The sequence below is a fragment of the Schistocerca serialis genome, chromosome 6, assembly GCF_023864345.2.
Source record: "Schistocerca serialis cubense isolate TAMUIC-IGC-003099 chromosome 6, iqSchSeri2.2, whole genome shotgun sequence".
Classification (NCBI taxonomy): domain Eukaryota; kingdom Metazoa; phylum Arthropoda; class Insecta; order Orthoptera; family Acrididae; genus Schistocerca; species Schistocerca serialis.
Window position 1 is genome coordinate 108,364,480 of NC_064643.1, and position 14,822 is coordinate 108,379,301.

At 38.5% G+C, this 14,822-nt stretch overlaps 1 protein-coding gene across 1 annotated transcript in view; it reads left to right on the top strand.

Annotated features, from left to right (window-relative positions):
• Positions 1–10,791: 10,791 nt before the first annotated feature.
• Positions 10,792–14,822, top strand: part of LOC126484669 (uncharacterized) — a 300,769-nt gene continuing 296,738 nt past the window's right edge. Inside the window, exons 1-2 of the mRNA XM_050108262.1 lie at positions 10,792–10,897; positions 12,561–12,650. Of these exons, the coding sequence (XP_049964219.1) occupies positions 10,859–10,897; positions 12,561–12,650 (129 nt within the window). The 5' untranslated portion in view covers positions 10,792–10,858. The remainder of the gene's footprint in view (positions 10,898–12,560; positions 12,651–14,822) is intronic.

Here is a 14,822-nt window from a genome sequence, read left to right on the forward strand (position 1 = left end):
ACAGTATGATTGGGGAATTTACGTACAAGTCAAAGCTCTCTAAAGTTGTTGGTTACACCAGAAGATGAGTCTGGTGGGCAATAGAAGAATCCAATTATCATTTTACACACACCCCTGATACTGAGCCTTGCCCAAATAGTCTCACAAGCAGCTTCACTTTCTGTCTCGGCGGATTTGAGTTCCTTGTCTACTTTAACAAATACACCACGTCCATTTCCTATCTTTGGGATACACACTTAAATTTTCCCCAAAAATCTCACTGCTGTCAATCTAAGGTTTCAACCAGCTTTCTGTATCGAGTATTATGTGAGCTTCACAGCTTTTCATGAGTCCTTTAAAATCTGGCACTTCGTTGCAAATGCTTCATAAGTTCACCATTAGGATTTTAATACTGTCGCCTGTGGGAGGCATTTCTTTAGATCTTACTCTAATACCTCTGGGTTTCCTACAGCTGTCGTTATCTGGATTGGGTGGAGAGTCATCTAATCTAAAAAGAACCCTAGTGTGCGCTGTGCCCACAGTCAGCTACCTGAGTAGCAGCCTCTGAGGTGTAGTGCACATCTGGCCCATTTAAGGGGACCCTAAAATTCCCAACCCTATGATGCAAGTCCAGGAACTCACAATTTAGCCTGTCACAGACTCTTCGAAATCTCTGGTTCAGTCCTTCCACTCGACTCAGAACCAAAGGGTTACGATCAGTTCCAGGGATAATGCTGCAAATTGTGAGCTTTGTTGAAACTCCACACGCAAGGCTGGTCTTCTCAACCTTCTCTGCCAGTCGCTGGAATGACCCAAGAGTGACCTCAGAGCCCGGACGACAGGCATCATTTGTTCCACTGTGAGCTACAACCTGCAGTTGGTTGCATCCTGTTCCCTCAATGACTGTCAGAATAGCATCTTCAACACGTTGAATCAAGCCCCCCAGCATACACACTGGGTGCACCTGGCATCCTTTCCTGACCCTTGCTGCCATTTCCCTAAGGGGTACCATCATTCGCCGTACGTTTGAACTGTCAGTGATTAGCAGACCCCTACCCTTTTGCATTTGCCTCCTCCTGACACCAGACAAAACATGTTTCCCCAAAACATGTGAGTGATTCCCACTGGCTCAGCTTGAGTTTCAGTTAAAGACAGCACCTCAGACTTGGTGGTTAGGGGGGTCAGTACAACATCCTGAGTCCTCTGTGGTCCCTGACCAACCTGTACAGGACACCTATATCCACCATTGGCATGCGCACAGTCAAATGGGTAATGACAGATGCTGTACTTTCTGCAGAGGAGGCAGCATCCGCAGGTACACAACTTTCGAGAATTCTTCCAACACACCAATTTGCAGCAGCAGCCAATCGTTTGACAGTAGTCAGGGCAATTTCCAGCTGCTTACAAACGTCAACCAACTCATCCCGTGTTTGAGAATCGATTTCACTGTGGGCCTGCAGTTTGACTGGTGCAATGTATTACAAAGCAGTGAACAAATAACTTTAAATTAAATCTGCTAACTATCTTTTAATCTGTTGAGCTAAAAAGTTGCTAATTCCCTGCAAGAATTGAAGCAGATACACAAAACGAGATTTCTATTAAGTCAACACTAAAACCTCGAACGTTTTGATGTTAATTGTAGTTATTAGCAAGCTCGAAAACAGAATTAATTTACGATGAATGCAGATAATACACTGAAGAGCCAAAGAAGCTGGTACGCCTGCCTAACATCGTGTAGGGACCCCGTGAACACTGAGAAGTGTTGCAGCATGGCGTGACATGGACGCGACTAATGTCTGAAGTAGTTCTGAAGGCAACTGACGCCATGAATCCCGCAGGGCTATCCATAACCTCTTCAGTCCCGATGTACACATATGTGCACATCAGGTTTTTGTAGTGTCATCCTGCCAAGTGTCGTTTTCCCGAATTGAGACCTGACATGCACGACTGTGCACATCATGCGGTTTCTGTTTTTGCCACTAGGTCGCGCGCAAGTCAGTTTTGGTGGGTTTTCTCGCACTCTGAAACTTCCGATCTTAAGGATGGCGTCGTCTGCGACACGTGAGAAAGGTAAATTCAGTTTCAATATTCGTTTTTTTAATTGTATTGCTGCTTTCATCGTGTCTTACTCCAAACAAGACATTAAGGAAAAGATATGTGCATGCAATTAAAACGATAGTTTCGTAGTTTTACAAACATAGACTGTTGAATTTGAAGTACACATATGTGTACGTCAGGTCTTAGCTCACAGAATGTAGTGATACTAACGCTAAGACTGATCTCAGTGAGAAATCATAATTTAAAATCTGAAAGTTTAGCTACTTATACGGTAGAGTAGGCACAAAGTCGATGTGGGTGTTACAGGTAGCATGATGGACATGTAACCTATAGGTCCTTGGTACTAATCACAGTAAAAGCTCTAAAATTTTTAATTTTGTTATTAGGTTCACTTTCATTTCTTTATTCAATTACTTCAACAGTTACCTTCACATTATTTAATTTTCGCTTCTTATGAAACTACTTGAGACGAGTGACTTGAGTACCTTGTCAGATGAAGAAGAGGATTCTGTTGATGAACTTCCAACTCCACCTGAGCATATTGGTGTGCCACTATTAATTCATGGATTATGTACAAAAGGTGTTGTCAAAAAGAAGGGATATCAAAACAAAAGTGAATGTCTCTCATTAACTTCAGAATTCACTTGGCCCATGAAGTCTTCGAAAACTGTAGACCCACTGGAACTGTCAAAAGAAATTTCTCCGGGTGTAACACAGGAGAATGTCAACAGTTCTGATGAAGATGAGGAGCATCAAACCACACAAAACGAAATGTGCCAAAGCAACTAGAGAAAGCAAATGTGACAGGGTTGGCCACCTTCCTGAATATATTGAGAGTATTTTTGCCTCAAGGTGTCGGGTACCAGGGTGCAAGTCACGTTCTCGCATAATGTGTGAAAAGTGCAAAGTTTATTTGTGCGTCTTAAAACACAATTGTTGTGCTAAATTCCATAAACACGAGAAGTTATTTATTCATAAAATGTAATGTGTCCATAAAAATGAGAAGTAATGTGAACATTTTTTATTGTAAATAAAATTTTGAAAATACTACGAGATTGGCATTTTTTTTCTCTGTTAAGGTCCAATGTACACATATGTGTACATTCAATTATTCAAACATTATCTAAAATAAAATTTCAAAATTAGTTTTTCTGTGCTACTTTGAGATCAACTGCATCAAAAAAAGTGATTGAAATATTTTTTCCACTCTTTGTTTATCTTCGGGTGAAGAGGATAAATCCGTTGTAGCAATCATGGAGGTAAGAATAGAGGGAGACGCCGTGACGTCACAGCTGCGAAGCTATGTGAAGCCGAGGGTAGCCATCTCAGTCCGACCAAAACATTGCTGCTGTAAGCTTGTGTGCATAGGCTTGTCGCTCGCTTTTGGAAGGATTTTGCGCTGTTATGGTGACTTGTGTGGTGTTTGGATGTACGAATCGTTCTGATTGTGATGCGAAATCGAAGGGAATAACATTTCATGTTTAAGTTGTCTCGTTAAGTGTGATTTTACAACTTCATTGTGAATGAATGTGTGCTACATCGGTACTTGTACTATAGCGTGTTTTTCTCCTGTATGATTTTAGATTTCCTAAAAATGAAAGTCGGGAAGCTCTGTGGGAGAATGCCGTGAGAAGGAAGAATTGGCGTGGGTCTAAATGGAGCACTATATGTTCTCAGCATTTCCGAGAAGAGGACATAGACCGAACTTCCCTTTCAACAGTAAGGCTCCGAGAAAATGCTGTACCATCAGTTTTCCCTACACACCCAAAACATTTGCAAAAGGTATGTTAATTCAAAGAATTAAATTCTTAGTTTTCAAGTTCTCGTTTCAGTATAATACGTACGTATCGTCGATAATCGAGGTGTTGAGTAACTCACTTTGTCTTCATCATGTACCAAATTAAAACCTAACACTACATTAACTGGCGTAAAGTATAGGCCTAAACAGGACACTGTGTAGATTTGCCATTCTATGTACCGTATTTCAGTAAATATTGGTGGTAATGAACAGTGTTTCCCAGCAGTGTAACGTAACTGAAATGTCCCAGTACGTATTACAAACAAGATGTATTTATGGGGCTTTGGAGGGAGGGTATAGCTAACTTAGTTCTCAGTTTCTATTATTTAGCTCTAACTCCGAAAGTAATGGAATACACGTGTGAAGTAAATTATATCAGTTATGTGAATATTTAAGGCAGTAGTTTGTGAACATCTCACTTTGTCTGGACTACTGAGTTGCACAACATTTTTATTGCACTGTCTTTGCTAGTTAATGGCAGTTATGTTTTAGGAGTAATTGATACAGCTCTAGTTTTACTTATATATGTTGATTTTGGGAGGATTCCTTCAGGTAATTTGAATACATTAATTTCACTTTCCACCTGATTACGTCCTTACACATAGCTTTTGCCTAGGAATGATTCCATGCTGTATATAGAATTTAAGAGGGGAGGTGCTGGAACACTGAAGTGTTTCTGCAGCTACACAGTATGTTATAAAGAGATAATCTGGTTCTCCACATTGTCATGTAGAAACAAATTTATGAAACTCCTTTTTGATGAGCATCAGCCTCTGCACACAAGAGAATATTTGAGAAGAAAATTCAGGTTAGCTGTTTAGATTATGAGACTACTGAAGCTAACAAGTTTGTCTGGTATAATTATTTAGTGAAGTCACAGAAATTAACACTTGGGCTGTGTTAGATATAACTCTGTATTTGGGTTAAGCACAGCAAATGAACATTTCTTTTGTTTGATGCACTATTCATTGACATTCTCCATTGAAAGATATTATTGATTAAAAAGCTTTGGCAGTACCTTCTTGTTAACATTATCCACTACTGTGGAACATTGAATATACACCAACCACTAATGCAAAATCAGATATAACACACAATTTTATATCATTAACTGTTGGACCAGTTGTATTGAGAATTTGTTAACTGACAGCACCCATAGCGATCCAGTGTGATAGTTAAACAAGACACCCCAGCAGAAATATTTTACATGTTCAAAGTTTATATTTTTTCAATAAGTGTGTATTAATTGTAGTTTCGCACATGGGAAGCATTTCAAGTTGTCTGCTGAACACAACAACAGTTTTTGTTAGAGTAAAGAGTATTTTATGAACAAGATAAATAGTTGCTGGAAAAATAGAATTTATATTTCTGGAAAGGACTAAGAATATGAGTAATTAGTGGGCTGTAACATGCTGTTCATGACAAAGACTGTAACACCTTCAACCATCTGTTAAAAACAGTTCTTAATGTTTTCCATCCATTTATTTCATTTAGGGAGACAAGAAGAGAAAGCCACCATTGCGGAAGGAGAGCTCTTCCTTTCCATCTCCAGTTTTGGCTGCCGTCAGCAGAGTGCAGGATGAAGAAGTTCCTGCTCTTGTTCCTGAGTACACTGCAGGACCACCAGAACATAGTCAGACATCCTCTGAAAGTGAGGAACTGAAGACGAAGTGTGAACACCTCATAAGAAAAACTGATCAGTACAAAAAACAAATTAACACTCTTCAGCAGTCTAAGTGACGACTTAAGAAGAAAGTGGCTAACACTTCGGAACGGTGGCAGTTACTAAGCACGGAAAATAGTGCAGCGACAACTGACAACGACCACGATTACTTTGCTACTGGAATTTATCTCTCTGAAGTGGCAGTCCATATTGTAGTATATATAGCTGGATTTGTGGTGTGTCACTTAGAGAAAACCTTAAAATGTGAACCATATTTATCCGTGTTGAGAGGGGATGGTAGCCATGTTGCTTATTCTCTCATTCATAGAAAGAGTAGGGGATGGTTGGTTTTACCATCGAATGATGTTGTTAACATCTGTGTGTGTGCAAAAAAAAGTGTTCAGGTGCTATACTACAGGTAATTCTAAAGTTCCTTTGAAAAATCAGTTTTCCAAATGTGTGTCTGAGGTGCTTAGTGAATTCATATTCAAGCCAGTGTTTAAGGAGTTAGCAGACCACATGAAAAATCAGCATCCCTTGGACAATCATATGATACTGCTGATTAAAGCAATTGCCACACGATACCTCCTGACACAGCAAAAACATGCAGCCAAGAGAATAAGTGATGCATTGCATGAAAATAAAATCAGGAAAACCTATACAAAACTGGTACTCTTTAAAGGTCAGTAACTGATATTTGTACACAGAGGTCTAGTGTGTGAGGCATCTTGTATAAAGCACTCATTATATTGAGGCAAACTGGGAATGTAATCTTATTGTAATTAATAAATGATGCACATTCTTCCTTTTCCGTTATGTCTATGTTGTTATAACCAGCTACAAAATGTTTGTGGTGTCTGTATCTTAAAACTATTAGTACTAGCATATTCAGGGTATCTATGAATATTTGTTCCTGGTGTGTGATGGAGTCAGACAATTATAATTTTATGTGTGTGTGTAATACCTTTCAAATATATCTTCCTCAAACCAACATTTGGAACTACATTATATGTAGTGTTTCCAAGTGATTGATAGTCCACCATACCAGTATGCAGTACTAGTTCTGCAATAGCTTGTGATCTGTGTGCTTCCAAATGGGACATACATTTCTTTTTGAAATATTTAGCCATTGTTTGGCAGAGTATGCTGTAGTATGTTCTAGCCAATGTTGTTAATTAAGTTTCCACGAGTGACAACATATTAATGAGAAATAGAATTGCCTCATTTTTGGCACATTGAAATACATTCCCATCACTGTGTGGTATGTTATGGTTTTTGCTTGTGCGTCATTACAAATTATATTTTTTTGTGATCTAGTCCAACAGTGGTTTACCCTCAAAAAATGAGAGATAGTAGTGTTCGCAGGTGAGCATTATTGGTTTTTCACTACTTCATTGGGCACTAAATTTTCTAGCAGTCTCTCCCCTAATCCATTGAAATGTAACCCTTGTGTTGTACAGAAACTACAGCCCACAACATTTATATCTGTAGTAAGACATGTTTTATAAATGATTGCATATTTTCTTATGTTTGTTTGCTTGACTACTTTCCTGGTTTATGCAAGACCACTGTGATAAATCATAGGCATGTGGAATGGTAAATAGTATTACATTTGTATCAGTCAGGAGACTGAGACATTTCTTTCATTCTCAACAAGCAATGATGTGGACTTTGCTACAATTTCATATTATATTTTTTTTACATAGAACTGTGTTATTTTTAAATTCCACAATCTTGTGAAAAAGGCAGTTAACTGAAAAGTCACATTGCAATATTTTTTCTGTATACCTGTAACAAGCAGTTCAACGAAGTGGATAACAAGAGATCAAGAAAAGCTTTATTGTTGGAATAAAATTCTGAATATAATACCTAATATTTATGCTTTGTTTCATTCCCAGTTCCCATACTTTTTATGAATGAATAAGGAAAATATAGCCTATATTTTTATTAGGACAATGATTTCAAAAGCAAATCCTAGTTTCACTGTTAGTTAAACTTTGTCATTGGCAAGCAATGAAGCTTCTGCTTATTGATTGAGACATTCCACACTTCTCAAACTATGATGTAAAGTTTTGCTCCATGATCTGTCTCAATCCCTTCATCATTTCATTCATTTTGTACCATTGTAAATACCTGTCAGCTTGACAAGAAAGGCTTTCATTTAAAAGAATGAAAATTATAAAATAGGGAATGACATAAACAAAGCTCAATGTAGAATGGTTTATGCCTAAGCTACCTAAAAACATTGGGACATTGTTGCCCTGTTAAGAAATCTCTTCCATACCAAAATAAGAAATTGGAACTGAAAGTACCTGTTTTGTGTATAACAAACACCTGCTTCATTGTTTATATAATTAACAACAAAGACAGATCATTTGGTTACCTCTTCAGATATAGGTGGTGGTCAGAACCGCAATCAGTCTGTTACACATTAGTAAATAGCTGCTACAATACATCATTCTGAACTCAAACAACTGAAAAGTTTTGGTTTGTATGTCACGAAAATCGGAAAAGACGTCGTCACTTTTCGTAAATCTGGCATTGCTTCGTCCAATCAGATGATCGTAAGAATAAGTGAAGAAAGAACCCTAGTTTGTGATACACGTTGATTGCTGAATTAACAAAATTGTATCGTTTACATTGAAGACTAGCTATTCGTAATATTACATTAAAAACTATTTTTAATCAGAAGAAACGCGGAATTTCGCCTTTACGAGATTTTATTTTAAACAAAAACTTTGAAACAACCAATCTGATGACGTTACATGCGTATATGGTGCAATTAGCGACTTTAATACACGCAGCGCTATAGCACACTGGCAATGTTTTGGTCAGAGTGTCATGGCAGCGAGCCACGCCCCCATGGCTTCAAAACGTAGTACGGCTGGGATACGTAGCGCCATCTCCCCTTATTCTCCATGATAGCAATAGTAATCGATCTAACAACTGCGCCAGACACTTGTCTTGTGTAGACGTTGGCGACCGCAGCGCCGTTTTCTGCCTCTTTACATATCTCTGTATTTGAAATACGCATGCTTATACTAGTTGCTTTGGCGCTTCAATGTATAAATGGTTACTCCTCTTAAACGGAAAACTAGATGTGACACCATATGTTAGGAAATGTGCTACAGTAACTAAATCAAAAACCCCGATTTGTTACAGATTGTTCATAGATTATGCAAAGGATAATGGTTGATTCTGAGAATTCTCAAAAACGCACGTTTATTTGCGCTAATATACAATGAAATTCAAGGGTGATGTATACTATGGCAGAACACTCGAACCGCTAACTTACGAAAATATAGTTTTGTAAGCGACCGAAAATTCTGAAACCAACCTATTTCTCATGTAATTATGCAACGAAATTAGAGAAAGACTGTTTCGAACGAGTATAGGTTTACTGACCTCAAAAATTTTGGAATAGCCCAATTTAGTTTAAGCTTACAATTGACGTTATAGTACTAGTTTGCCGCAGCACTCGCGAATGTTCAAAATTTCACGATAATTCAGAACAAACGGGTATTAATACAATCAATGAAAGATTATGCAGAAGAAGCGACGGGAACAGTAACATATGCGAATCTATAACTTGAAATCGGCACATGATCTTGTACAAGCGGCCTCACACAAGGTAAAATTCCTAAATTAGCTTTTATATATAAATAATCGTGCGTATTGCACGGATTTTTCACTTGGTTGATTCTGTGCACACTTCTACACTGGCATGCCGAAGAAGAACACTGCAGCGTAAGTTTATCTCGATCAAAATCGTTAAAATGTGCAGCACCAATAAAGCACGTCTTCTACCTTTACAGCTAACTGGTCACACGCTAATTTACTGAGTGAAATCAGAACTACGGACCCGAAAGTTTTTATAAATAGTTTCCGATAAGTCCTGCAGCATATGACAAGTTACAAATGTCAATACGAGATAAAATAAAGAAGAGAAAGACGTTTACGAGAGAGGCAATCGCAGTCGACGAGAGATTAGGAGTACCGTAACTTTATTTCTGGCGGCAAACTGGTCATCCGAATGCTCGAAGTTTAGATCTGTAATATTAGTAAACACAATTAGTAAAATTCTATGGAACTGCCTGTTAAGGATACGTAAGGCAATTAACGTAAACATCTTTTACGACGTGTGATAATTTGGTGAAACTGACATGCATTTCGCAGACCTCTACTCATTGCAGGTATATGATGTATATTTTTCGGCGTGGAAGGATTTTGCCCAAATTGCTATGTAATTCACAAAACTATACTTTCAGATTACTACAGTAAGCAGTGTCATAGAAAACCCTCCGTAGACCATTTTAAAGTGACATATACAGTGCTTACCCCTGTATAGATTATTAAAATTGTTGTTTTGTGTTAAAAGACTGCTTTGAAAAATTCAATGTATAGTACGAAACGCCCAAAGGCGAATTTCATTTACTTTCCTTGGGCGTATTGAAAACATAGACAATGCACACTAACGCCGTTTGCCTGACTGTTGAAGTTCTGTCAACATTTTGATGAATGATATTGACAAACCGTCAATGCTTCATGTCACACTTTCAGTATGTACTGACGATAATGAGCATATTAAACGGCCACCAATACTGCTCGTCAATATTTTTAGTATTGACTATACGAACCCTCAGATGGTCCATATATTGACGGCTTGACAATCATTGTTGGACGTGTGAGGACTTCTTAAATTGGACCGTGCGTTTGTGGTGTTATGATGTTGTGTGGCTACTCGTCTGACGCCTGTTCTGATTGGCTGCTCAGTAGAAGCCAAGCAGTTGCTATTGTAGCTTGTAAACTTTTAAATTTCATCCTCTAGGTAATAAATATGCGAGAAAAAGTAACAAACATGTATGAAGGGAATGTTAATGTTTAATTCTGTGACAAAATAAATGGCATGCTTTCATTATTGTAATTGTTTGGGACTTACGAAGCAGTTCACGAACTTCTTGTTAAGATGATGTTCTTGTAACTTGTTTATGCCAGTGTTGCATTAATTTAATGCCCTTTGCTGACACTTTAAAATGATTTAATTCTTTAGCGGAACGATTGAATCACAGTTGGCGGCTTTAATAATGATTTAGGATAACGGTGAATTATGTACGTAATGGTGTTAAGGTTAGTTTTCGAATTGCGACGGGGAAATGGGCCTAAATAAGTTTTCCGTCTGTGTTTTGGTCCACTTTATGTGCATATACTGTACATCAGTTACCGGAATGAAAAATACCATGTCCACCTGTATGTATATTATAAAGTGCTTACTAATTTCGCCCCACCCGAGAGAATTTGTATTATATCTTCCGTGACACCTTGAAAGAAAAGGCTTGGTTGTGATGTATTACCTGTAGTTGATGCAGCAGTGTACGCTTTTATCCCCAGTGAGACTAGAGGTGATTGTTTAATGCTTTGTGATGACGATAATAGGAGAACAGTGAAATGCAAACCGTCACTATTTGGTTGTGTTGATTTGCTTACCCGTTGTGAAGTGATAACTTTTCTAAAGGACGATAAGGGACAAGAAGAACGTTTGCTGTGATCTGCTACTCCAGATCATAGAATGGGCAGTTTTATCGTATTCCTTAATACTTCCGATTCATGTTACCACAGATACATCATTTCAGGGAATGTTTATGTGGGCATGAAATGAAGGCTGTAGACAGTATTCACTTTGCTGTGTATATTCAGAATCATTTGAGTATTCGTATACACTATACAGTAGTTCGCTCAGCTGCGTAGACCTGTGTTTAAACAAGTTTCTATGTAGTTTTGTGGCACAGCAGTGGGTGTGGATGTAATTAAATTCTTTTTTAAAAAAGGTAATTTGCCCATGATGTGCTGCTAGGGAGAGAGTAATAACCACTGAAAACGAGTAAACATGACACCGGAACTTACAGAAAATTTAACAAGGGCACGCATTTAAGAGGGAGGCATTTCACTAAATCAGTTTTGTATGAAAGAAACGTGTAACAAATGTTGTATGGCATTGCTGAGAGTGTGGGCTGTTGTTGTTTTTCTGTGACATTGCAATGTGCGTGGACGGTTATATCTGTGTGTGTGTGTGTGTGTGTGTGTGTGTGTGTGTGTGTGTGTGTTTTTTTTTTTAAGTGAAAAGATTAAGATTCCAGTATGGCAGTGGTGTCTTGACATTGAATGTAGAACTATAAATGTAGTCAAGGAATGTCTCAATGAAATGGCTGCTAGTTCATCTTATAGCTTGTATGATTGTGTCCCATGAAACTTTTCCATTCCTTGTCTTAGTTGCTGGCAAATGCGGTGAAAGCCTTTATTATATAATCTCAGAGAAACAGCTGTATGAAAAACACATATTAAATTGTCTGATATAAATGTTCTTCACAAACTGTTGAACAGTCCACAGGGTTAAATGTTCATTTTGTTTTTAAAGTGCTGCATGTGTGGTTAGGAAGTACAAATTCTTTTCTGTTATTATGTAAATTAATAAGAACATGATTGTAAACCTCTCAGTTTGACGCATGATCCAAGATTCAGATTCAGATGTGAGCCTCTCAGTTTATAGTTTACACCAAGATATTCCTAAATTAAATCTACAAACGCTAAACTTGCAAAAGATTGAAAGATCCTTTTGTATCCTTTTCCTCATCTGTGAAGTTGAGGTTGTCTGTGGTAAGTGGTTTTAATTGGCAAATTCACTTTACACATGTCAGTTGCTTAGACATGGTGAAGTTAAGTTCTTGTAGAAAAATGAATATACAATTCTCACAATGCTCACAGTTGGATAGTGTAACATAAGCATTTGCTAAAAGAAAGGAAAAAAAACAGCAGTCTCTAATCATTTGTTTCCATTGCATCCAGTTTTGATTTTCTATAATTTTGAGATCACATGTTCTGTGTAACGTGGGAATTGTAAAACGGTTCATCATTGCTATGCGTGTTCCTCTGCCAGAGTTAAATTTATTTCTTGTGTTGGCATATATGCTGCAATCAGTAGTGTACTGAAAATACTACCTTTGAACTCTCTCAGAGTAACAATAAAAATTGAATAAGACTGTTTTTATATGGTCACATGTTTTTCAGGGGCTTAGAACTGCAAAGATGGAAGGCAAAAAACGTGTTTGGATAAAAAAAGAGGAAACAAATGACATATCAAGTGCGGCAGCCTCTGTGGTATGTAGTTTCCTTTTATTTATTACCATTTTTTTCAAAGATGGAATAACAATATGGACAGGGTTGAGTGCTACTCACATCATGGAGGAAGCATTGAGTCACAGACAGGCACAATGAAAGAATACTAGTAATATTTAAGCTCTTGGTTGTACAATGTCCTTCATAAGAAGTAGAGAATACACATGCCCCTCCCTCCCCCCCCCCCCCCCCCACACACACACACACATTGAACTGACTAACAAATGAAGAAGTTAATATTCCCTCATATTATGTTAACCTTCCCTTCTCTCCATAGGACAACCACAGCACATACCAGTAAAGAACAACTTTATTATCTGTGTATACATTTCATAAATGTTTTTATTTTGATAAATGTTTGTGGACTGAAGATAAGGTTTATATCTCGAAACACGTTGCTTCATTAAATCATTTAAGTCAACAAAATTTTTGTGACTGGTAGTAGTCTCTGAAAAACCAATTCATATTTTTGAAACAGTCATGATCGTTTATTTCAGTATGACTTTAAACTGAATTGGGAAGATGATACTGAGGTTCTGTAGGAATGTGGATAGGTTGTCATTACCCTTAGTGTAGATTTAAAAGAAGGAATCTGAATGAGGTGAGTTTTTAGGTTGGCTAGGAAGGTTTCCTCTCGATGGCCCGTGAATAGGCTAGCATGGTATGGTGCCTTGCAAGTGCCTATTCCCTCTACGGGAGCGTGGTAACCACCCACAATGGGACATCCAGGGTGGTTGGTTTTATCAACTTTAGGAAACGTTGAGAAGGTGGGAGTGCTTGCAATGGTGGGGGTGAGGAGGGAGATCCTGCTGGATTTTTGGAAAGGTATCACTCTAGCAGGGCTTGTAGGTGGATGCTTCTGTCTACTGGTGGAGGCCTTCCGCCAGGTACTCCCTGCAATTCATAGCTACTGTGGTGGAACCTTTGTTGCGAGCTAGGATTATAAGGTCGGAATCAGTTTTTGGCTGGTGGGTTGTGATTCTTTCTGTAGATGTAAGGCTGGTTCCATGTTGAGGAATTTGGGGAATGATGGTGAGCCAAGGTTTGTGGTTAGGGGATCCTGGAAAGTTCACAGGGAATGAGCAGGGATTGATACTTCTGTGGGACTTAGATTTGTGGAGGACAGGTTCAGGATGTGTTGCAGGCTTGTTGGTGATCTGGATTCTGTAGAGTGGCGGGAAGGAGTGTCATAGGGAGTAGCAAAAACAGTAAGGATATCTGATGAAGACTGTTGTGGTAGTGAGTAGTGGTCAAGGTGGCAGTATGAGGTGAATAGATTGGACAGTTTTTTGAGGTGGCATTCTGTGTGTTGCTCTAGTTCCTGGAGGGTAAGGGTTTCCATCTTGGAGATGAGATGCAGGAATTTGGAATTGGAGAGCAGGACTGTTTTATAGATGCAGAAGAGAGAGTGCAAGGAGGCTTGGATTTGATGAATATGGCTTTGCGAGGCTAGGTTGTTGAGGGTTATGGACTGATAGGCTTTTAACACATATATGTCGCTATGGGAGGCGGGTTTTAGTCAAAGATGGGTAATTGATAATCGGGCCATTTGGAAGGATTCCATGAGCTAGGCATTAACACAGAAACAGTATGTGGAACTAGGTTCTGGCTAGGGATAAGGAAGCTTTTCTGTATTGTTGCAGGTGAAAGAAGCAAGGATCCCTAGTGGAGGATAAAGAAATACATGGCAGTATCTCTGAACTCTCAAAAAAGATTAAACCAGATGAAGTATAGTGGAAGAAAAAGATTAAACCATGGGTAGTATAGTGGAGAACGAGATGGAAATGAAATAATATTGATGTGAAAACAGGATGATATCAAATTGAAAATAAATATGAAAGTAAATAAAAGGATGATAATTTGGAGAGGTGCAGGCTTGTAGGTAGGATATGGATGCACAGAAGAGGCAATACGTGTAAACTGATTGGGCTGTCAGCAAGGTATTTGCTTGAATGAGAAAGATAAGGAGGGGTATTAGGTGTAATATTGGAGAACATGTGTGTGATACCAGTAGGACCACAGGGAAATACATGCGGATGAAGAGAGATTGTGGGAGCTATTTGCAGGTCAGGGAATAAGTATATTGGTGGGGAGGACGTGGTTCACAGGGTGCTGCACGTAGGGTCACTCGCAAGCATGTAGCCCTGTGTTGTG